At 39.7% G+C, this 19,804-nt stretch overlaps 2 protein-coding genes across 3 annotated transcripts in view; both read right to left on the bottom strand.

The window, feature by feature from the left end:
• The window catches only part of LOC120060991 (cyclic AMP-dependent transcription factor ATF-7-like), a 50,562-nt gene extending 44,286 nt beyond the window's left edge, over positions 1 to 6,276 (bottom strand). For both annotated transcript variants that reach the window (XM_039010452.1, XM_039010453.1), the window contains exon 1: positions 6,242 to 6,276. The gene's annotated coding sequence lies outside the window, so the exon portion shown is untranslated. The remainder of the gene's footprint in view (positions 1 to 6,241) is intronic.
• A 5,498-nt stretch (positions 6,277 to 11,774) lies between these two features.
• asb8 (ankyrin repeat and SOCS box containing 8) lies at positions 11,775 to 16,117 on the bottom strand. Its single transcript, XM_039010451.1, has 4 exons — positions 16,042 to 16,117; positions 15,059 to 15,280; positions 14,650 to 14,754; positions 11,775 to 14,250 (listed from the first exon to the last, which is right to left on the bottom strand). The coding sequence occupies exons 2-4, from the start codon at positions 15,185 to 15,187 to the stop codon at positions 13,615 to 13,617; spliced, it is 870 nt and encodes a 289-aa protein (XP_038866379.1). The 5' UTR covers positions 15,188 to 15,280; positions 16,042 to 16,117; the 3' UTR covers positions 11,775 to 13,614.
• Positions 16,118 to 19,804: the final 3,687 nt, after the last annotated feature.

Raw genomic sequence — 19,804 nt, 5'->3', positions numbered from 1 at the left:
AGAGGAGGTACGCAGCTGGAGGTTGAATGTTTGAAGGGGTACGGGACTATAAAAACTTTGGGAACCACTGGTGTAGAGAATCATTGTACCATCTAAAGCGGAGTGAAATATATTTTCAATAACCAAAATTATTGTATTTTCAGCTGTTAGAAGCTGCTGTACAAAATCGAAGACGCAAACAGTGAACTTAAGAACGGGAAGCATAGAAAATCTACACATCATAGACTTGCTTTCAATAAGAATGACAGATCCATAACTGACATTTCTATGTGAATTTGGTCGGGGTTGTTAAAAAAGTTGCATATTGCAGCTTTACGTTGTCTGTAATATAATAAATATGACAAAAACAAAAATGTATACATCATAAATTAATTTCTATAGCTTCCAAAATATATATTTTTTACAATCGTGGGGGACTGCCAAGATGGAGGCATGGTGGCTGTGGCCTCCATCATTCTTTAACGGAAGAAGTTTGGAACCACCAAGACTCATTCTAGAGCCCGGCCAAACTGAGCAATCGGGGTAGAAGGGCCTTGGTCAGGGAGGTGACCAAGAACCCGATGGTTACTCTGACAGAGCTCCAGAGTTCCTCTGTGGAGATGGGAGAACATTCCAGAAGGACAACCATCTCTGCAGCACTCCAATAATCAGGCCTTTATGGTAGAGTGGCTAGACGTAAGCCACTCCCCAGTAAAAGCCACATGACAGCCCGCTTGGAGTTTGCCAAAAGGCACCTAAAGGACTCTCAAGACCATGAGAAACAAGATTCTCTGGTCTGATGAAACCAAGATGTAGCTCTTTGGCCTGAATGCCAAGTGTCACATCTGGAGGAAACCAGGCACTGCTTATCACCTGGCCAATACCATCCCTACGATGAAGCATGGTGGTGGCAGCATCATGCTGTGAGGATGTTTTTCAGCGTCAGGGACTGGGAGAATAGTCAGGATTGAGGAAAATATGAACAGAGCAAAGTACAGAGAGATCCTTGATGAAAACCTGCCCTAGAGCGCTCAGGACCTCAGACTGGGGCAAAGGTTCACCTTCTAACAGAACAACGACCCTAAGCACATAGCCACTCCTGCATTGTATTGGCTTCGGGACAAGTCTTTGAATGTCGTTGAGTGGCCCAGCCAGAGCTCAGACTTGAACCCGATCTAACATCCCTGGAGAGACCTGAAAATGGCTGTGCAGCGACGCTCCCCATCCAACCTGACAGAGCTTGAGAGGATCTGAAGAGAAGAATGGGAGAAACTCCCCAAATACAGGTGTGCCAAGCTTGTAGCGTCAAACCCAGGAAGACTCGAGGCTGTAATCGCCGCCGAAGGTGCTTCAACAAAGTACTGAGTAAAGGATCTGAATACTTACGTAAATGTGATAACAGTTCTTTTTATTTAATACATTTGCAAAAATGTATAAAAACCTGTTTTTGCATTGTCATTATGGGGTATTGTGTGGAGGGGGAAAAAAAACAATTAAATACATTTTAGAATATGGCTGTAACCTACTTTTTTTTTTTTTTTTTTAAGTCAAGGGGTCTGAATATTTTCTGACGCACTGTATATAAATCATTGGACAGGACAGACAAGGTGCTAGCGGCCTCAGTTGCAACCCTGTGAGGGTTGACTAACAAGAGAAATCTAGGCTGCTGCCTGGAACACATGAAACCCTAAATGCTCGCGCGTCTGCATAACTGCCCAGGTCTTTAAGCTAAATCCATGGCAGAGCAGACAGACAATGCAAGACAAACGATCCACCAGTGACATTTTTCTGCAATGAAATTGGAAACCCTTGAATGTCTATTTATTAGATGGATCATCAGCTTTTGAACGGAAGGGAATGGGTTGTATGGCCCAAGTTGTTTTGATGCCAAAACTACAACGCTTAAACAAGACAGACTTGTCCAATAACTGAGACATTTGATCTCTGTGTTATGAACAACTGGTAGGCTGCATCTGGGCTATGAACTTTAAGGCGGTTTAAACACCCTGTATTTAATGTACATTCATTAGTTTTGTTTCTGTTGAGTAGATCAGACAGAACGCACAAATTCTTAGTCTGGGATCTAATACGAAGCAAGTGGTGAAACAATGATGAACCGGAGCTAATCACCTGCCATGTGTTCTTGACACTTTCATGGATCAATACACAAGTATAAATCCAATACAGAAAAATATACATAATGTATAACATTTGATATAGCTTTTTAGAATTAAACTGCAAACCAGAAAAACAGCCCCCCCCCCCCCGTCGATGTAACCTTATTGGATTGTGATCTAAAAGGCAGAACTGTTCCAAAAATCAGTACTAGTCAAGTCAGCATGCTAGCTGAGACCCGAATACCCTTTACACACAAGACCTGCCTTTACCCGCATGAGACCGCCCTTTCTTTTCAAGGATTGGCTACCGACATGTAAATCACCATGATCTCGTTCCCTTATCGCTCAGTGGGCTGTCAATTAATTCTAACAGAAGAATGTGATTGGTTCATGACGATTCCACTCAAAAAGATGGGGAAAGTTATAGTTGTGAAAACTCCCAGTGCTAACTTCGTACATCTCCCAGATGATTCGCAATGAACATAATCTTGGTGATGAGCTAGTCTTGGAGATGCATATTTTTTATTTAACTAGACAAGTCAGTTAAGAACAAATTCTTATTTACAACGGCGGCCTACACTGGCCAAACCCGGGCCAATTGTGCGCCGTCCTATAGGACTCCCAATCACGGCCGGTTGTGATACATCCTGGATTCAAACCAGGGTGTCTGTAGTGACGTCTCAAGCACTAAGATGCATTGCCTTAGACAGCACCACAGATATAACACCACACCAATAAACTTCGATTTGATATCTTTATTAACTTAGCAGACAACCAAACAAATACTTGTGAATATGGACACATCACAGAACCAGACAAAGTCCCAGACATGGACCCTCAGATCCTCAAAAAGTTATACATCGCACCATTGAGAGCATCCTGACTGGCTGCATCACAGCTTGGTATGGCAAGTGCTTGGCATCCGACCCCAAGGCGCTACAAAGGGTAGTGCGTACGGCCCAGTACATCACTGGGGCCGAACTCGGTGCCATCCAGGTCCTCTCTACCAAGCGGTGCCAGAGGAAAGACAAAAATGGTCAAAGACTCCAGCCACGCAAGTCATAGGCTGTTCTGCACAGCAAGTCTGAGACCAAAAGGCTCCTGAACAGCTTCTACCCCCATGCCATAAGATTGCTGAACAGTTAATTAAATGGCTACCTGGATTATTTGCATTGACCCCCTTTTGTTGCATTCTTGTACTGGCTCCAATGCACACTCACTGCACTCTACACTGACACTCATAAAACACGCACACAGATGCACACAGATACAATTTTTTGGTTATTACATGATTCCATGTGTTATTCATAGTTTTGATGTCTTCACTATTATTCTACAATGTAGAAATTAGTAAAACATTAAGAAAAACCCTGGAATGAGTAGATGTGTCCAAACTTTTGACTGGTACTGTATGTGTAGATATGAATAGGAATGTATATACCCTGAACACAAATATAAACGCAACATCCAACAATTTCAAAGATTTTACCTTGTTACAGTTCATTTAAGGAAATAAGTCAATTATTTTAAATTATGCTACCTTTATTTAAATAGGCAAGTCAGTGAAGAACAAATTCTTATTTACACAATGACGGCCTACCCCGGCCAAACCCGGACGACGCTGGGCGAATTGTGCACCGCCCTATGGGACTCCCAATCACGGCCGGATATGATGCAGCCTGGATTCGAACCAGGTACTGCAGCGATGCCTCTTGTACTGAAATGCAGTGTCTTAGACCACCGAGCCACTCAGGAGCCTCTTCAAATAAATTCATTAGGTCCTGATCTAAGGATTTCACATGACTGGGGCTACAGACATGCATCTGTTGGTCACAGATAACTTTAATAATAAAAAAAAGTAGGGTGTGGATCAGAAAACCGGTAAGTGTCTGGTGTGACCACCATTTGCCTCACACAGAGCAACACATATCCTTCACATAAAGTTGATCAGGCTGTTGATTGTGGCCTGTGAAATGTTGTCCCACTCCTCTTGAATGGCTATGCGAAGTTGCTGGATATTGGTGGGAACTGGAACACACTGTCGTACACGTCGACCCAGAGCATCCCAAACATGCTCAATGGGTGACATGTCTGTTGAGTATGCAGGCCATGGAAGAACTGGGACATTTTCAGCTTCCAGGAATTGTGTACAGAACCTTGTGACATGGGGCAGTGCATTATCATGATGACACATGAGGTGATGGTGGCAGATGAATAGCATGACAATGGTCCTCAGGATCTTGTCACAGTATCTCTCATTCAAATTGCCATCGATAAAATGCAATTGTGTTCGTTGACCGTATACCTGCCATACCATAACCCCACCGCCACCTGGGGCACTCTGTTCACAACATTGACGTCAGCAACCCACTTGCCCACAATGCCATAAACACTGTCTGCCATCTGCCCGATACAGCTGAAACCCGGGATTCTTCCTTGAACATCACTTTTCCAGCATGCCAGCGGCCATCAAAGGTAAGCATTTGCCCGCTGAAGTTGGTTACGCTACCGAGCTGCAGTCAGGTCAAGACCTTGGTGAGGACAACGAGCATGCAGATGAGCTTTCCTGAGACTGTTTCTGAACATTTTTATCAGCTGTCCGGGTGCCTGATCTCAGACGATCCCACAAGTGAAGAAGTCGGATGTGGAGGTCATGGGCAGGCGTGGTTACACGTGGTTGTGAGGCCGGTTGGACCTACTGCCAAATTCTCTAAAACGACGTTGAGGCGGCTTATGGTAGAGAAATTAATATTCAATTCTCTGGCAACAGCTCTGGTGGACTTTCCTGCAGTCAGCATGCCAACTGTATGCTCCCTCAAAACCTGAGACATCTGTGGCATTGTGTTTTGTGACAAAACTGCACATTTTAGAGTGGCCTTTTATTGTGCCCAGCACAAAGTGCACCTGTGTAATGATCATGCTGTTTAATCAACTTCTTGATAATCCATCCACCTGACAGGTGTGGTCTATCTCGGCAAAGGAGAAATGCTCACTAACAGTGGTGTAAACAAATTTGTGGTCAAAATCTGAGATAAATAAGCATTTAGTGCTTATGGAACATTTATGGGATTTTTATTTCAGTTGATGAAACATGGGACCAACACTTAACATGTTGCGTTTCTATTTTTGTTCAGTATAGATATCAATACAGATAACAATATTATCATAATCTTAGACTAGGATGAGGTACAGTTATTATAACAGTGTTATAAATATATGGCTGAAGTTAAAGTCACAACTGGCAATAGAATGGAGGATTGCATATGTTGAGGAATTTTAATCTCCCAGTTTTTAAAGAATCAACTGTGCTGTAATTTATTGCAGGTTATTCTTTCAGCTACACATGGTGTGGATCGCTGACGATGATGGAGAAAACTTATTGTTAGCTAAAGTTATGAAATTCTCTCTTCTCAGTAAGCAGAATCGAAATCATCTTCTCAAGAAGCAGAATCGTAATGACTTAACTTCTGCTAAAAGTTGAAACCATCAGACGTCTGGCTAAATTAGATGTTCAGTCAAGTTAGCATGCTAGCTGAGACCCGAATACCCTTAACACACACAAGACCTGCCTTTTCCCGCATGAGACCGCCCTTTCTTTTCAAGGATTGGCTACCAACATGTCAATCACCATGATCTCGTACCCTTATCGCTCATTGGGCTGTCAATCAATTCTGACAGAAGAATGTGATTGGTTCATGACGATTCCACTCAAAAGATGGGAGTTTTCGCTAGCTATAACTTTCCCCAGTGCTAACTTCGAACAGGCCGCTACCACAGCCAGGGAAAAGCAATGTGCAGTACTAAAACCTCATCAACAACAACGAACTTCATGCATGACAACATGAGCATGTCATATAGTCGTGTAGTTTTGCTGATAAATAATAAGTTGACACTTTAGTTAGCTAAATACTAACCAACTTGTTAGCTAGAAAGCGAAAATAGGCACTCGGAGTGCGAGCGAGAAGACAGACCACAACAGTTCTGTCAACTAACGTTAATTGCCCACTCAGATTTCATGGCCGACAGGACAACGATAGAAACGTACACACTAACTGTAACGACTTTCAATACTTCTATGTCACATTTTCATCGGAATTACGCGTGGATTGTAGATTTTGACAATGATATACTGTTTACAAACTCACCGTTGCACCCCTCTCTCTCTCCCTCTCTCCTCTTCTCTAGTCTTGGAATTTGACACTCCCCTCCTCCTTGAATCATCGCGAGGTTCTACGTCGAGGTCTTCATAGTCATTTTACTCATATAATAAAAAACTGTGTACGGAATTTACTTTAAGAAAATACAGACTAGGCCTATTTCAAAGCTTTTTATGTATTTTTTATTTTACATACGCCTACATTAATTATTTTAAGATGTATTGGGGGGTGCATACAAAAAGGTATAATATTTTTCCCAGGGGCAACATATTCTATTCTATTCACCCTGTGTAGCAGATGTTTGAAATGGGGTGTCATAAGCCTACCATATTTCTGACTGTGAACACACTGAATTTCATACTCACATTGCTCATACTTACAACAAACAAACAGGCACCTTTGTTTTTGCAGCTATTTTGGTTACCTCAATAACCTGTTTCTGGAATGTGGCGATGAAATACATGAGGTTTGTCTATCTATCTCCTTCTAAATAGAATAATAGATACTGTCTGTTTCTGGGAAAGGGAATGCTTAGTGCACAGTGTAAAGCTTTGTTTGTAATCAATCTAAAGTTGTTAAAGCTATAATAGAATGGAATATAATAGAAGCTGGTCGCTTTAGAAGCTGGCCGGTTCTAAATTCTTAGTTTAGAACCGTTGACATGAAGCAGGTATTCAATTCAAGATGCAACATAAGAAACTGGTTAAACAGTACACTGTACACTACCAGTACACTGTACTCTCTCCCCAAGTACACCAGCCAGCAATGAGTGTTAATCATAATTATTGCTAACATCACATTTTCAGCTCATTTGCTTTGTTTGCCAACTGTGTTGTTCCAATATTCTGTATCCTGACTGAGCCAGGAGTCTGTGGACAAGGAAACTATGTCTTCATCCCAAATGGCACCCTATCTCCTATATAAGGCACTACTTTTAACTAGAGCACTATTGGCCCTGGTCAAAAGTGGGAAAAAAGGGGGAAAGGGTGCCTTTTCGAACTCAGACTATGTAATGAATTATGTATCCAGTCCCTAAGATCACAGCTTGCATAACAACCACTGGCCTGGCCTGCCTACAACCTTGGGCATGTGGAGCCAATGATTCTAGAACTAGAATGACCCCAGTTTATTATATTGCTATGTGTAGAAGGAGCCCTGTTGTGAGGGATTGTTACAACATTATAGACCATCTCTGATGAGGGCAGTTACAACAACGCTCTGTCACATTTAAAATATTACATTTTCTCCTAACGTTTTTAATTTCATTTTCTCTTAACATTTTTTTCTTTCTGTTTTACATTTCCAAGCCTGATATATGAGTGAAAATCATGATATTTTGAAGGATTGAAAAATGTACACCAGAGTGCAGTACAGTACCAGTAAAAAGTTTGGAAACATAATTTAAGGGGTTTTCTTTATTTGTACTATTTTCTACATTGTAGAATCATAGTGAAGACATCAAACTATGAAATAACACATATTGAATCATGTAGTAACCAAAAAAGTATATTTTGTGTAAATGTATTATTTTTTATTCTTCAAAGTAGCCATCCTATGCCTTGATGACAGTTTTGCACACTCTTGGCATTCTCTCAACCAACTTCACCTGGAATGTTTTTACAACAGTCTTGAAGGAGTTCCCACATATGCTGAGCACTTGTTGGCTGCTTCACCTTCACTCTGCGGTCAAACTTATCCCAAACCATCTCAATTGGGTTGAGGTCGGGTGATTGTGGAGGCCAGATCATCTGATGCAGCACTCCATCACTCTCCTTCTTGGTCAAATAGCCCTTACACAGCCTGAAGGTGTGTTGGGTCATTGTCCTGTTGAAAAACAAATGATTGTCCCACTAAGCACAAACCAGATGGGATGGTGTATCGCTGCAGAATGCTGTGGTAGCCATGCTGGTTAAGTGTGCCTTGAATTCTAAATAAATCACTGTCAGTGTCACCAGCAAAGCACCCCCACACCATCACACCTCCTCCTCCATGCTTCACTTTGGGAACCACACATGCAGAGATCATCCGTTCACCTACTCTGCGTCTCACAAAGACATGGCGCTTGGAACCAAAAATCAGTAATTTGGATTCATCAGACCAAAGGACAGATTTCCACCAGTCTAATGTCCATTGCTCGTGTTTCTTGGCCCAAGCAAGTCTCTTCTTATTATTGGTGTCTTTAGTAGTGGTTTCTTTACAGCAATTCGACCATGAAGGCCTGATTCACGCAGTCTCCTCTGAACAGTTGATGTTGAAATGTGTCTGTTACTTGAACTCTGTGAAGCATTTATTTGGGCTGAAATTTCTGAGGCTGGTAACTCTCATAAACTTATCCTCTGCAGCAGAGGTAACACTGGGTCTTCCTTTCCTGTGGCGGTCCTCATGAGAGCCAGTTTCATCATAGCGCTTGATGGTTTTTGTGACTGCATTTGAAGAAATGTTCAAAATTGACTGACCTTCATGTCTTAAAGTAATGACGGACTGTCGTTTGATCTGTTCTTCTTCATTACTTTAAAGGAAAATGTCTATTTTCTGTATACCAATCCTACCTTGTCAGAACACAACTGATTGGCTCAAACGCATTAAGAAGGAAAGAAATTCCACAAGTTAACTTTTAACAAGGCACATCTGTTAATTGAAATGCATTCCAGGTGACTACCTAATGAAGCTGGTTGAGAGAATGCCAAGAGTGTGCAAAGTTGTCATCAAGGCAAAGGGTGGCTACTTTGAAGAATCTCAAATACAACATATAATTTGATTTGTTTAACACGTTTTCAGTTACTACATGATTCCATGTGTTATTTCATAGTTCTGATGTCTTCACTATTATTCTACAATGTAGAAAATAGTTTTAAAAATAAGAAAAACCCTGAAATGAGTAGGTGTCCAAACTTTTGACTGTTACTGTAGTAATGTACAGTAGTATTGAAAATTTACAGTAGCACTAATGTGAAGAAAATCCAGACATTGAACAGATGTGAGTGAATGATAACTACTGTATTGTACAGTTTTTAAGGAAGGTAGTGTGAGAGAGTGCTGAGAGGGGGCCTTCTTCCTCTCTGTGTTGCTTTAGTTTCCTTCTAGAAATTCTCGCCCTTTTTTTCTGGTTTCCACTAGCTTCTATAGCCACCACGTCAGATTCCAAAGCCACAAAGCCAAAATTGGAAAGATACATGATTTTTTGGGTCTTAATTTATGGTTAGGCATAAGGTTAGCAGTGTGGTTAAGGTAAAAGTAATAATAATAACGTAAGATGATCAACTGTAGAAATGGGCAGGGTTTATGAACAAACCTTTTTTCTCTCGCTGGGAAAGGAACGTCCTGTCTGTGTCGGGATATGGGGCCAAAATATAGCATTGGAAATATCTCGAGACAATACCTTAGTAACTCAACAAAGGATTATTATTGAGTGGTACTTTTGAACCTGCTCAAATGTCATCAAAGGGGAAGCAGCCAATTAAAACAAAGGCGGGATTTGAAATGTGTCCAATAGCTTTGTGTTTTTACACAGTGACGATAAAGTTAAAAATTAGAGTGGCAGCCACTGTAAATACAGATAAACAGTGAAATATATGTTGTTTACAACAATTCAACTGTCATGTCTTCAGTGGTGCCACACCAACAATGGCATACAAGAGTTTACTGTATTATCCTGTAAAAAGGATGTTATTTTGACAGATGTATACAATCATTTTGAGTAGAGTATACACTTCTCAAGATGTTGTTAAACCAATCTTTCTTTCTTGTCATATTTTCCCAATAACACAACATTACTGAAGATTATTAACAAGTTTTTCAATGCTATACTTAGATCTCCTGCTATTGAAGCAAATACAGATTTATTCAATGCCTTTAGAAAGTATTCACACCCCTTAACATTTTCCACATTCTGTTGTGTTACAGCCTGAATTTTAAATAGATTAAATTGAGATGTTGTGTCACTGGCCTACACACAATACCCCATAATGTCAAAATTGAATTGTTTTTAGACATGTTCACAAATGAATACAAAATATAAAGCTGAAATGTCTTGAGTCAATAAGTATTCAACCCCTTTGTTATGACAAGCCTAAATAAATTCAGGAGTAAAAATTGCATAGACTCATTCTGTGTGCAATAATAGTGTTCAACATGATTTTAGAATGACTACCTCATCTCTGTACCCCACACATACAATTATCTGTAAGGTCCCTCAGTCGAGCAGTGAATTTCAAACACAGATTCAATCACAAAGACCAGGGAGGTTTTCCAATGCCTCGCAAAGAAGGGCACCTGTTGAAAGATACAAAATAAAAAAAATAAAAAAGCTGACATTGAGCACAGTGAAGTAATTAATTACACTTTGGATGGTGTATCAATACACCCAGTCACAAATATACAGGCGTCCTTAACTCAGTTGCCGGAGAGGAAGGAAACCGCTTAGGGATTTTACCATGTGGCCAATGGTGACTTTAAAACAGTTACAGAGTTTAATGGCCGGGATTAGAGAAAACTGAGGATGGATCAACAACATTGTAGTTACTCCACAATACTAACATAAATGACAGAGAGAAAAGGAAGCTTGTACAGAATCCAAATACTTCAACACATGTATCCTGTATGCAATAAGGAACTAAAGTAAAACTGCAAAAAAATTGGCAAAGATATTAACTTTATGTCCTGAATATAAAGCGTTATGTTTGGGGCAAATCCAACACAACACATCACTGAGTACCACTCTCTATATTCTCAAGCATAGTGGTGACTGCATCATGTTATGTGTGTGCTTGTCATTGGCAAGGACTAGGAAGTTTTTTTATCATAAAAATAAACGAAATAGAGTTAAGCACAGGCAAAATCCTAGAGGAAAACCTAGTTCATTCTGCTTTCCAACAGACACTGGGAGACAAATTAACCTTTCAGCATGACAATAACCTAAAACAAGGCCAAATATACACTGGAGTTGATGACATTGAATGTTCCTGAGTGGCCTAGTTACCATTTTTACTTAAATTGTCTTGAAAATCTATGGGAAGACTTGAAAATGGTTGTTTAGCTAAAAAAAATATATTAAAAGAATAATGTGCAAATATTGTACAATCCAGGTGTGCAAAGCTCTTAGAGCATTACCCAGAAAGACTCACAGCTGTATTCACTGCCAAATGTGATTCAAACATGTATTGACTCAGGGGTGTGAATACTTATGTATATGAGACATGTATTTTTATTATCAATACATTAGCAAACATTTCTAAAAACATGTTTTCACTTTGTCATTATGGGTTATTGTGTAGATGGGTGAGAATATTTTTTTTTTGAACGTTTAATAAATTTGGATTTCAGGCTATAACACAACAAAATGTGGAATAAGTCAAAGGGTATGAATACTTTCTGAAGGCACTGTTGCAGACTAGACTCCTGCTGGACAATTTCAATATTGCATGTGATGAAACTACATGTACATGATAAGTTGTTGCCAATATCCCTACTGGAGTTTTTGGTGTCTAAACTAAAATAACATAAAAACAACAGAAATGCGGTACATAGTATAAGGGAAGGCGTTTACTTTTTTTTCATTATTTAACAGAAAAATGCACTTTGTAGGTTTACATTGGTGTCTAAGAGAACCAAATTAACTATCAATGTTATGCATGTACACACCTGGCAAACAAGCAAACAGAAACAAGCACATTAAACAACTGTCAAAAATGTGTCACTTGAGTTTCACTACAAACTAAAGTACATTGGTCAAAGCTTCTATAGTTTATATATTTTAAATACAATTAAAAAAAACATCCAAATTCATGCCACTATGACAATTTCTACTATTACTGAAAGCTTTTGCCTAAAATAAACAATTTTGAAAAAGACCTTTATATGGTTTGCTGGTTACATTGTTTATGGTCACATTTAAATCTGTGGTGCACAAAGTTTTGGACCAAAAAAAGCACCATGGAAAATCCTGATGTAAAAATTATAAAATAAAAGTTGACCTAGTCTCTATAGAAAACAAAATATCTATGTATTCTTCAATAGTTGGCTGTACATCAGCATACTTCAACTAAAATAAGCCAACGTACACTGTACCTTTTCCATTCAAAAACTTGTATAGAAAACACAAATAGCAAATCACATTTTCACACTTATATATTTGACAGGCTGGCATTTCCACATATTTAGCCCAGGAAGCAGGGTTGGGGTCAATTCAGAATTTCTGAATTTAATTCAATTCATCCCACGAATTGAAAATCGAATTCGCCACACTCGACAGGAAGCAGAATTTGAAATGAATTTGAATTAAAGTAGAATTTAATTAAAAAACAATTCAAACTTAGATATGAAACATCAAGTCTCAATCCTTTGACAAATAGTTTGCCAGAAGCATCTGCCACCTCTTACTGAAGAACACAGATACCATTTCAAATATTTGCTTTATTATAACTCACAGATGTTTGTATTTTTGTCATGAGATGTTCTGAGTGGTTGAGCTAATGCATTCTGGAAAACATGTTTATTTTATCTAATAACATGTAAGTGAATTTGAATTATTATAGACAACCTTCACAATGATCTTACAATATTCCAAACCACTATAATTATGATAAACTCGTTGAAGGATAATGAGTTTTAAATATAGTATTGGTAACCATACATGTCAAAATAAACATGTGCATGATGACTTATGCAATAAATTATCCATTTGAATTTCAATTAATTTAATTTCATTAAATTATACTTTTGTGGCCAATTCAAATTCAACAATGGAATTAAACACCAATTCGCAACTTAATTCAGAATTGACCCCAATCCTGCCAGGAAGTGCTATATGATACAGATGATTTTGTTTAACAGTCACATATCTGTTAATCAACATTATGTAACAACATTACCTGGCACACTGATCTCTATAATATATTAGTGATTTTAAATATGTCATCTACAATTGTTTATTATTTTGTAACACGAAGAGTGATTATACTCAGTTATCATGAAATGCAACATTGAATGAAATGCAATTCCATATTTTACACTATGTTTTTTGGGATTGCAAGGCTGATTCTGCAGACCCACTGACGAAGAGGGAAGCACTGAGAAAAAGCGAATCACTCAAATTTTACACACACAACAACCACATAAGAACTAAGTACTTCCTCATCTCAGTGTGACCTTTTGGACTGCCTACAACACCTCATACTATCTAGAATCAACATCATTCCTCATTAAGGAGAAATTTTGTCAGAATATATGCATCATAAACTATTAAATGGGTGAGATAGGTACGTGCAACTCTGAGCTAATTTGAGCTAAGCACAGATTTCCAGTCTGAATACGATTGATAGTGATTACACATCCTGTCACCTCTAGTCCCACCCCTTGTAAGTTCAGTCTCTCAGCAGTAAGTACTCTTTGACCGACTCTGGTAAAGGCAGCTCTTTGACCGCAGTGGGGAGGAATCTCACCCCCAGGCTCTGTCTGACAGCACACCGTGACAGCGCGCGTAGCGTCGGTGCTTCAGCCACCATACTGGTCAGCTTGGCCAGGAGCTGGGGATCCTTACTGAGCTCCCTGGGTAAGGTACCATCTGCCCGGCGGATCTCAAACCTCCCCGCTGCCTTATACAGCAGCTCCAGACACTCCTCCTCCTGCTCTGCCCCCAGGCCCCTGGCAAGTAGGGCCACCAGGCGAGAGATGGGTGTCTGGCCTTTTAGGTTAGTAACATGGACCTGGCCTCCATATTCTAACAGAACCCTCACACTCTCTAGGTTGCCTTTCATGGCGGCCCAGCTTAATGGAGTGTCATTGTTGTAGTCCCGTGCGTTGGGGCAGGCACTGCTCTCCAGCAGAGCCCTGACGCACTCCGGGTTGTCTTTGAAGGCCGCCCAGTGTAGCGGGGTGTCCTTGTTGCCGTCCAATGCATTGGGCTGGGCCCCGTACTCTAGGAGGAGTTCCACACAGCCCTCGTCCTTCTCTGCTGCGTAGTGCAGCGCTGTGCGGTTGTAGCCGTCCAGGGCATTCACCTGAGAAGACAGGTAGGGGATTCACAGAATACAATAAAACTTTGTTAGTCCATTTGAGAAAGGGAGAGAGAGCATGGTTTATTTTACAATTGGAGGCATTACATAGTAACCAATAGCAGCTATTATAGACCTAAGTTCACAGATAAGAGATTCACTATTATTTTCTGAGATTCAGGTGAAGGGGATTCAAGTGGGAGTAATCAAGAGCAGGTTAGATGTATCAATGCCTGCAGCATGTACAGTATAAAAAGAAGAAAAAAATATTACCTCAGGATGTTTAAATTTATTTTATTTTTTTTACATTACAACATAACACCACTAGGTAAGCAAGTAGCTAAATCATTTCAAACAAAGTTCAAGTTGGATGAGTGAGAGTTAAAAACATGCCACCATACATACCTCTGCTCCTTTCTCCAACAACAACTCGACACAGTCGGCATCCGCCACCATACAGGCACAGTGCAAGGGCTTCAGAGTGCCGTGCATACGGTTCACGTCAGCTCCCTGAAGGTAGACATGCAATTATGTCATTTTCAACAGTATGCAAAATATGAATAGATACCGATACCATACACAACAAGTCATATTCAACTGAATAACATCTCAAATTTGTGGCATAGTTAAAAGATAGCAATGAAACTACAAAACATCGACACAATTAACAACGTGCAGAGAGAATGTGAGGTTGAGGGAGTTCTTTTACTACAAAGAAGTCAACTCTGGGACACAACAAATTAGATAAGTACAGTGGTGTTTGTGTTAACATTTCATCTCTACAGTTCAAAGATAAGCCAACCAGCCAACCTACCCTTCGAATAAGATCCTCCACATTGTCGTGTGGGAAAGAGCGAATGGCAGCAATGGTGCGGATGAGCCGCTCGGACAGGGAATATTTACTTTGAATAGATTGCATGATGTACCACATAGTAGAGCTCATGTGGAGCTGAGGAACATTGCACCCAGGCTGGGGTGCACTGACGCCACACCACACGGTCTACAACACCTGGCTGGCCAAGTTGGAGTTAAAGATCTGAAAGAAAACACAATGTTGGTATTATTATGGTAAAGAATTACAGGTGTTCACTTTGGAGAGACATGCTTGTTTTTATCTAGGTCTACAATATATTCTAGGAGATCAATTACGTGCATGGGTATGGCAATCCCCCTCTGGTGAATTTGTAAATGTGACGTTGACTGACATTGACATTGTGTGCATCAAATAATAACAACTCTCTTTTGACACCCGCCCACACAAACTGAATGGCTACTACTCTGTACACGACAGCTATCATTTCCCAACCTAGCAAAAGTGTTTTTAGTTTGACCTGTGCATCATTTGGCAAAAAGTAGAAACTTTGCAATTTAGCTTGTTAGGTTAAATGGTAACGTTAGCTAGCTAGCCTGTTAACCCGCTGTTGCAACACGTCAACTAGCAGCTAATGCTGGCTACTTAGTGGCCAACTACTAGTTAGCTAACTTACTTGCATTAGCTAAGTTACCATTATATAAACAATCAAACTAAGCTATCTAGCAAAATTCTTAACCATAATTGCAGTTGCTAACCAAAACACAATTTAGCTTAACTAAATGTCGCGACCTCAGCAGCAGTAACGTTAGCTAGCTAGCGTGCTAATCGGCTCGCTGTTTCCACTCCAAATGACAGTTCACGCTAGCAAAGATGACCAGTATTATACATTTTATTGATTGTGAAGAATGTATCAAATATTTCCATAGTTTGATTTAAAATTCAAGTTGCATCGTTGGTATGTCGATATTTTGGGCCCTACATACCGTTTATGGTCCACAGTTTCAAGGAATGCGCTGTCCAAGCTTGACAAAAACATGGAAACGGCAACGTCATTTAATTTGCTGCGAAAACATGCGACTGGGCTACGCCCACAAAATATCAGCGGTGGAAAAAGTACCCAATTGTCATACTTGAGTAAATGTAAAGATAGTTTAACAGAAAATAACTCAAGCAAAAGTGAAAGTCACCCAGTAAAATACTACTTGAGTAAAAGTCTAAAAGTATTTGGTTTGAAATATATTTAAGTATCGAAAGTAAATGTAATTGCTAAAATATACTTAAGTAAAAGTATAAATCATTTTAAAATCCTTATATTAAGCAAAGCAGACGGCGCCATTTTTTTATATTTTTTTTATGTATTTATGGATAGCCAGGGGCACACTCCAACACTCAGACATCATTTTCAAACGAAGCATGTGTGTTTAGTGAGTCCGCTAGATCAGAGGCAGGGGATGGACAGGGATGTTCTCTTGATACCTGTGTGAATTGGACCATTTTCCTGTCCTGCTAAGTATTCAACATGTAACCAGTACTTTTGGGTTTCAGGAAAAATGTATGGAGTAAAAAGTACATAATTTTATTTCGGAATGTAGTGAATAAAAGTAAAAGTTGTCAAAAATATAAATAGTAAAGTACAGATACCCCCAAAAACTACTTTTATTTTATTTATCTGTTATTTTACCAGGTAAGTTGACTGAGAACACGTTCTCATTTGCAGCAACAACCTGGGGAATAGTTACAGGGGAGAGGAGGGGGATGAATGAGCCAATTGTAAACTGGGGATTATTAGGTGACCGTGATGGTTGAGGGCCAGATTGGGAATTTAGCCAGGACACCGGGGTTAACACCCCTACTCTTACAATAAGTGCCATGGGATCTTTAATGACCTCAGAGAGTCAGGACACCCATTTAACGTCCCATCCGAAAGACAGCACCCTACACAGAGCAGTGTCCCCAATCACTGCCCTGGGGCATTGGGATCTTTGTTTAGACCAGAGGAAAGAGTGCCTCCTACTGGCCCTCCAACACCACTTCCAGCAGCATCTGGTCTCCCATCCAGGGACTGACCAGGACCAACCCTGCTTAGCTTCAGAAGCAAGCCAGCAGTGGTATGCAGGGTGGTATGCTGCTGACTGAAGTAGTACTTTTCTTTCAAGTATTTTTACTTGAAGTACTTTGCACCACTGCAAAATATACACAGGAATCTTCTCTGACTTAGAATTTTGTGTTTTTGTAATGTTATTCAGCATCTTACATGTGTTATTTTAATAGTAACAGACTTCATGTAGTGCTGGCATTTATCACATAGTAGCTATGCTTCCTCTCCAAGAATGGGCATCAGATGGCTCCATTGCTCTCTCTGGGAAGCACTTTAAAGGTTGACTGCTTGGCAGTGCTATGTTAAATACCTTGTAGTGAAATGCAGCACAGGCAATGCCCATCAATGTGTGTGTGTATGTGTCAGATGTTAACATTGCGTGAGCCATGACATCTATCTATCTAGACACAAACGTAATATTTGCTGACAGATTGAATCATTACATACCTTCTCTATTCTTTCGTTTCCATTTCTGTTGAAGCTATAAACTCAGGGGCACTTCACTGTATAACCTTGCTTAATATGGTGCTTATCACAAAATTAGTAAAACATTTTGACAATTTTTTTTAGATGTAAGTGGTAATTTCAAAACTCTTACTACAAAACTGATAACACTTGTAATGCCCTGTAACAACAGTCAATGTAATAACACTGGTTAATGTAATAGCTTTTCTAAGTGTGATAACTTTTAAAATGTTTATGTAATAAAACCGGTTAATGTAATAACTTGCCGGATAACGTAATACACATGTTGAATGGATAATGTAATAACTTTTTCCACTTAATTTAAAACGTTATTATGTTATCAGGTGAGTAACAACATTTGTTATTAATAACCTAATTACTGCAACTAATCATATAATAACATACCAAAATCAATGTTTTTGTTTATTATTTCACTCATTTTAATGCACATACCACCCTCCACCAATTGCAATCACACATGCAAACCTATGTGTGTACTTATACACAAACACACTCACAATCACACATTGAAATGTACACATGTAACAGTTGTTAAAAGACTGTGAATTTCACCAGGTTCATATATTCATATTAGTCCAGGCAACATGTATGTAAAAAATATTGCGCCTATTTAATGTAACCCTTGCTGTTAATAGATTGCAAAGCAGCATACAACTGACCTAAATGTTTGGAAATTATAAGTTCACTTTCTCATCCATAGCGGGTTCGGTGTCCCTCTACCGGGATGGTTGAGCTAACATGCGCTAATGTGATTAGCATGACGTTGTAAGTAACAAGAATATTTCCCAGGGCATAGACATATCTTATATGGGCAGAAAGCTTCAATTCTTGTTAATCTAACTGAACGGTCAAATTTACAGTAGCTATTACAGTGAAAAAATACCATACTATTGTTTGAGGAGAGTGCACAGCAACAACAAAAATTGTGTCACGGCAACTGGTTTGATACATACACCTCTGAAGGTAAATAATGTACTTACATTCAGTAATCTTGCTCTGATTTGTCATCCTGAGGGTCCCAGAGATAAAATGTAGCATAGATTTGTTTGATAAAATCAATTTTTAGATTCAAATGTAGGAACTGGGTTCTACAGTTTGAACCCCTGCCATCTCTGGCTCCACACCCACGCAACCCGGCCATCTAGATGTGTGAAAGTTAGTGTATAAGCTAATGATCCATCATGTATGACATTCCTGGGAGTGTGTAAACTTACATTTTGTATTACCATATCATTTTTGTATGTTTTCTATAGTTATGTACTTGAAAATGTATCAATTGACCAATTCGGCACATTTGGGCAGACTTGATACTGGATCAATCTGAAACTTTGCACACACACTGCAAAATCTAAATTGTGCCTAAACTGCAATATTACATTATGGCCTTTCTCTTGCATTTCAAAGATGATGAAGAAAAAAAACTCATTTTTTGGGGAAAACACATGTTTTTTGGTTTGTATTATATTTTACCAGATCTAATGTGTTATATTCTCCTACATTAAACTTCAAAGTGTTTCCTTTCAAATGGTATCAGGCAGACGTGTTTACGTGCTGCTGTGCGTTTTGTTGCTAACCTTACTTTGCTACCTGACAGTTTTTACTTTTTAATTACCGTTTATATTTTTTATTTTTCCCTCGCTCAACTTTTTTTCATTCAACTTTTTCACTCCGGACGCTTTATCTGGACGTGTTTCGTCAGGACCTCCACCAGCCGAAGCTAAGTAGTAACATTAACATGATGCCTTCTAATTGCAGTCGCTGTACTCATAATATACAGGAGAACGATCGCCTTACGGAGAGGATAGCTGTGCTGCAAGCCCAGCTTCAGACGCAATCGTTAGGCAAGGGTAATTTCAGTGTAGGAAAGGATGAAACAGCGTCTGCGCCACCAGTAAGTACAGATAGTAGTATAAATCCCCTCGTACAGTCCCCGCAGCCGGACAACTTTCTCATGGCTTCTGGAGGGAAATGCTGTAGGAATGCTCAACCGGTGTTGCTCATTCAGCCGACAGAAACTTTCAACCGGTTCTCCCCATTAAGCAGCGAGTCGGAGTCAGAAGCCGAGCCTTCTCTGGTCTCTACTCCTCCCGTTATGGGGCCTGAGACGCCGAAGCCTCCCACCATTAGCTCTAACAAATTGAAAACCCTAGTCATTGCCGACT

Source organism: Salvelinus namaycush, chromosome 16, assembly GCF_016432855.1.
Source record: "Salvelinus namaycush isolate Seneca chromosome 16, SaNama_1.0, whole genome shotgun sequence".
NCBI classification, from domain to species: Eukaryota; Metazoa; Chordata; class Actinopteri; order Salmoniformes; family Salmonidae; genus Salvelinus; species Salvelinus namaycush.
Note: the sequence above shows the minus strand (reverse complement) of the source record. Positions and strands in the feature narration are given on the sequence as shown.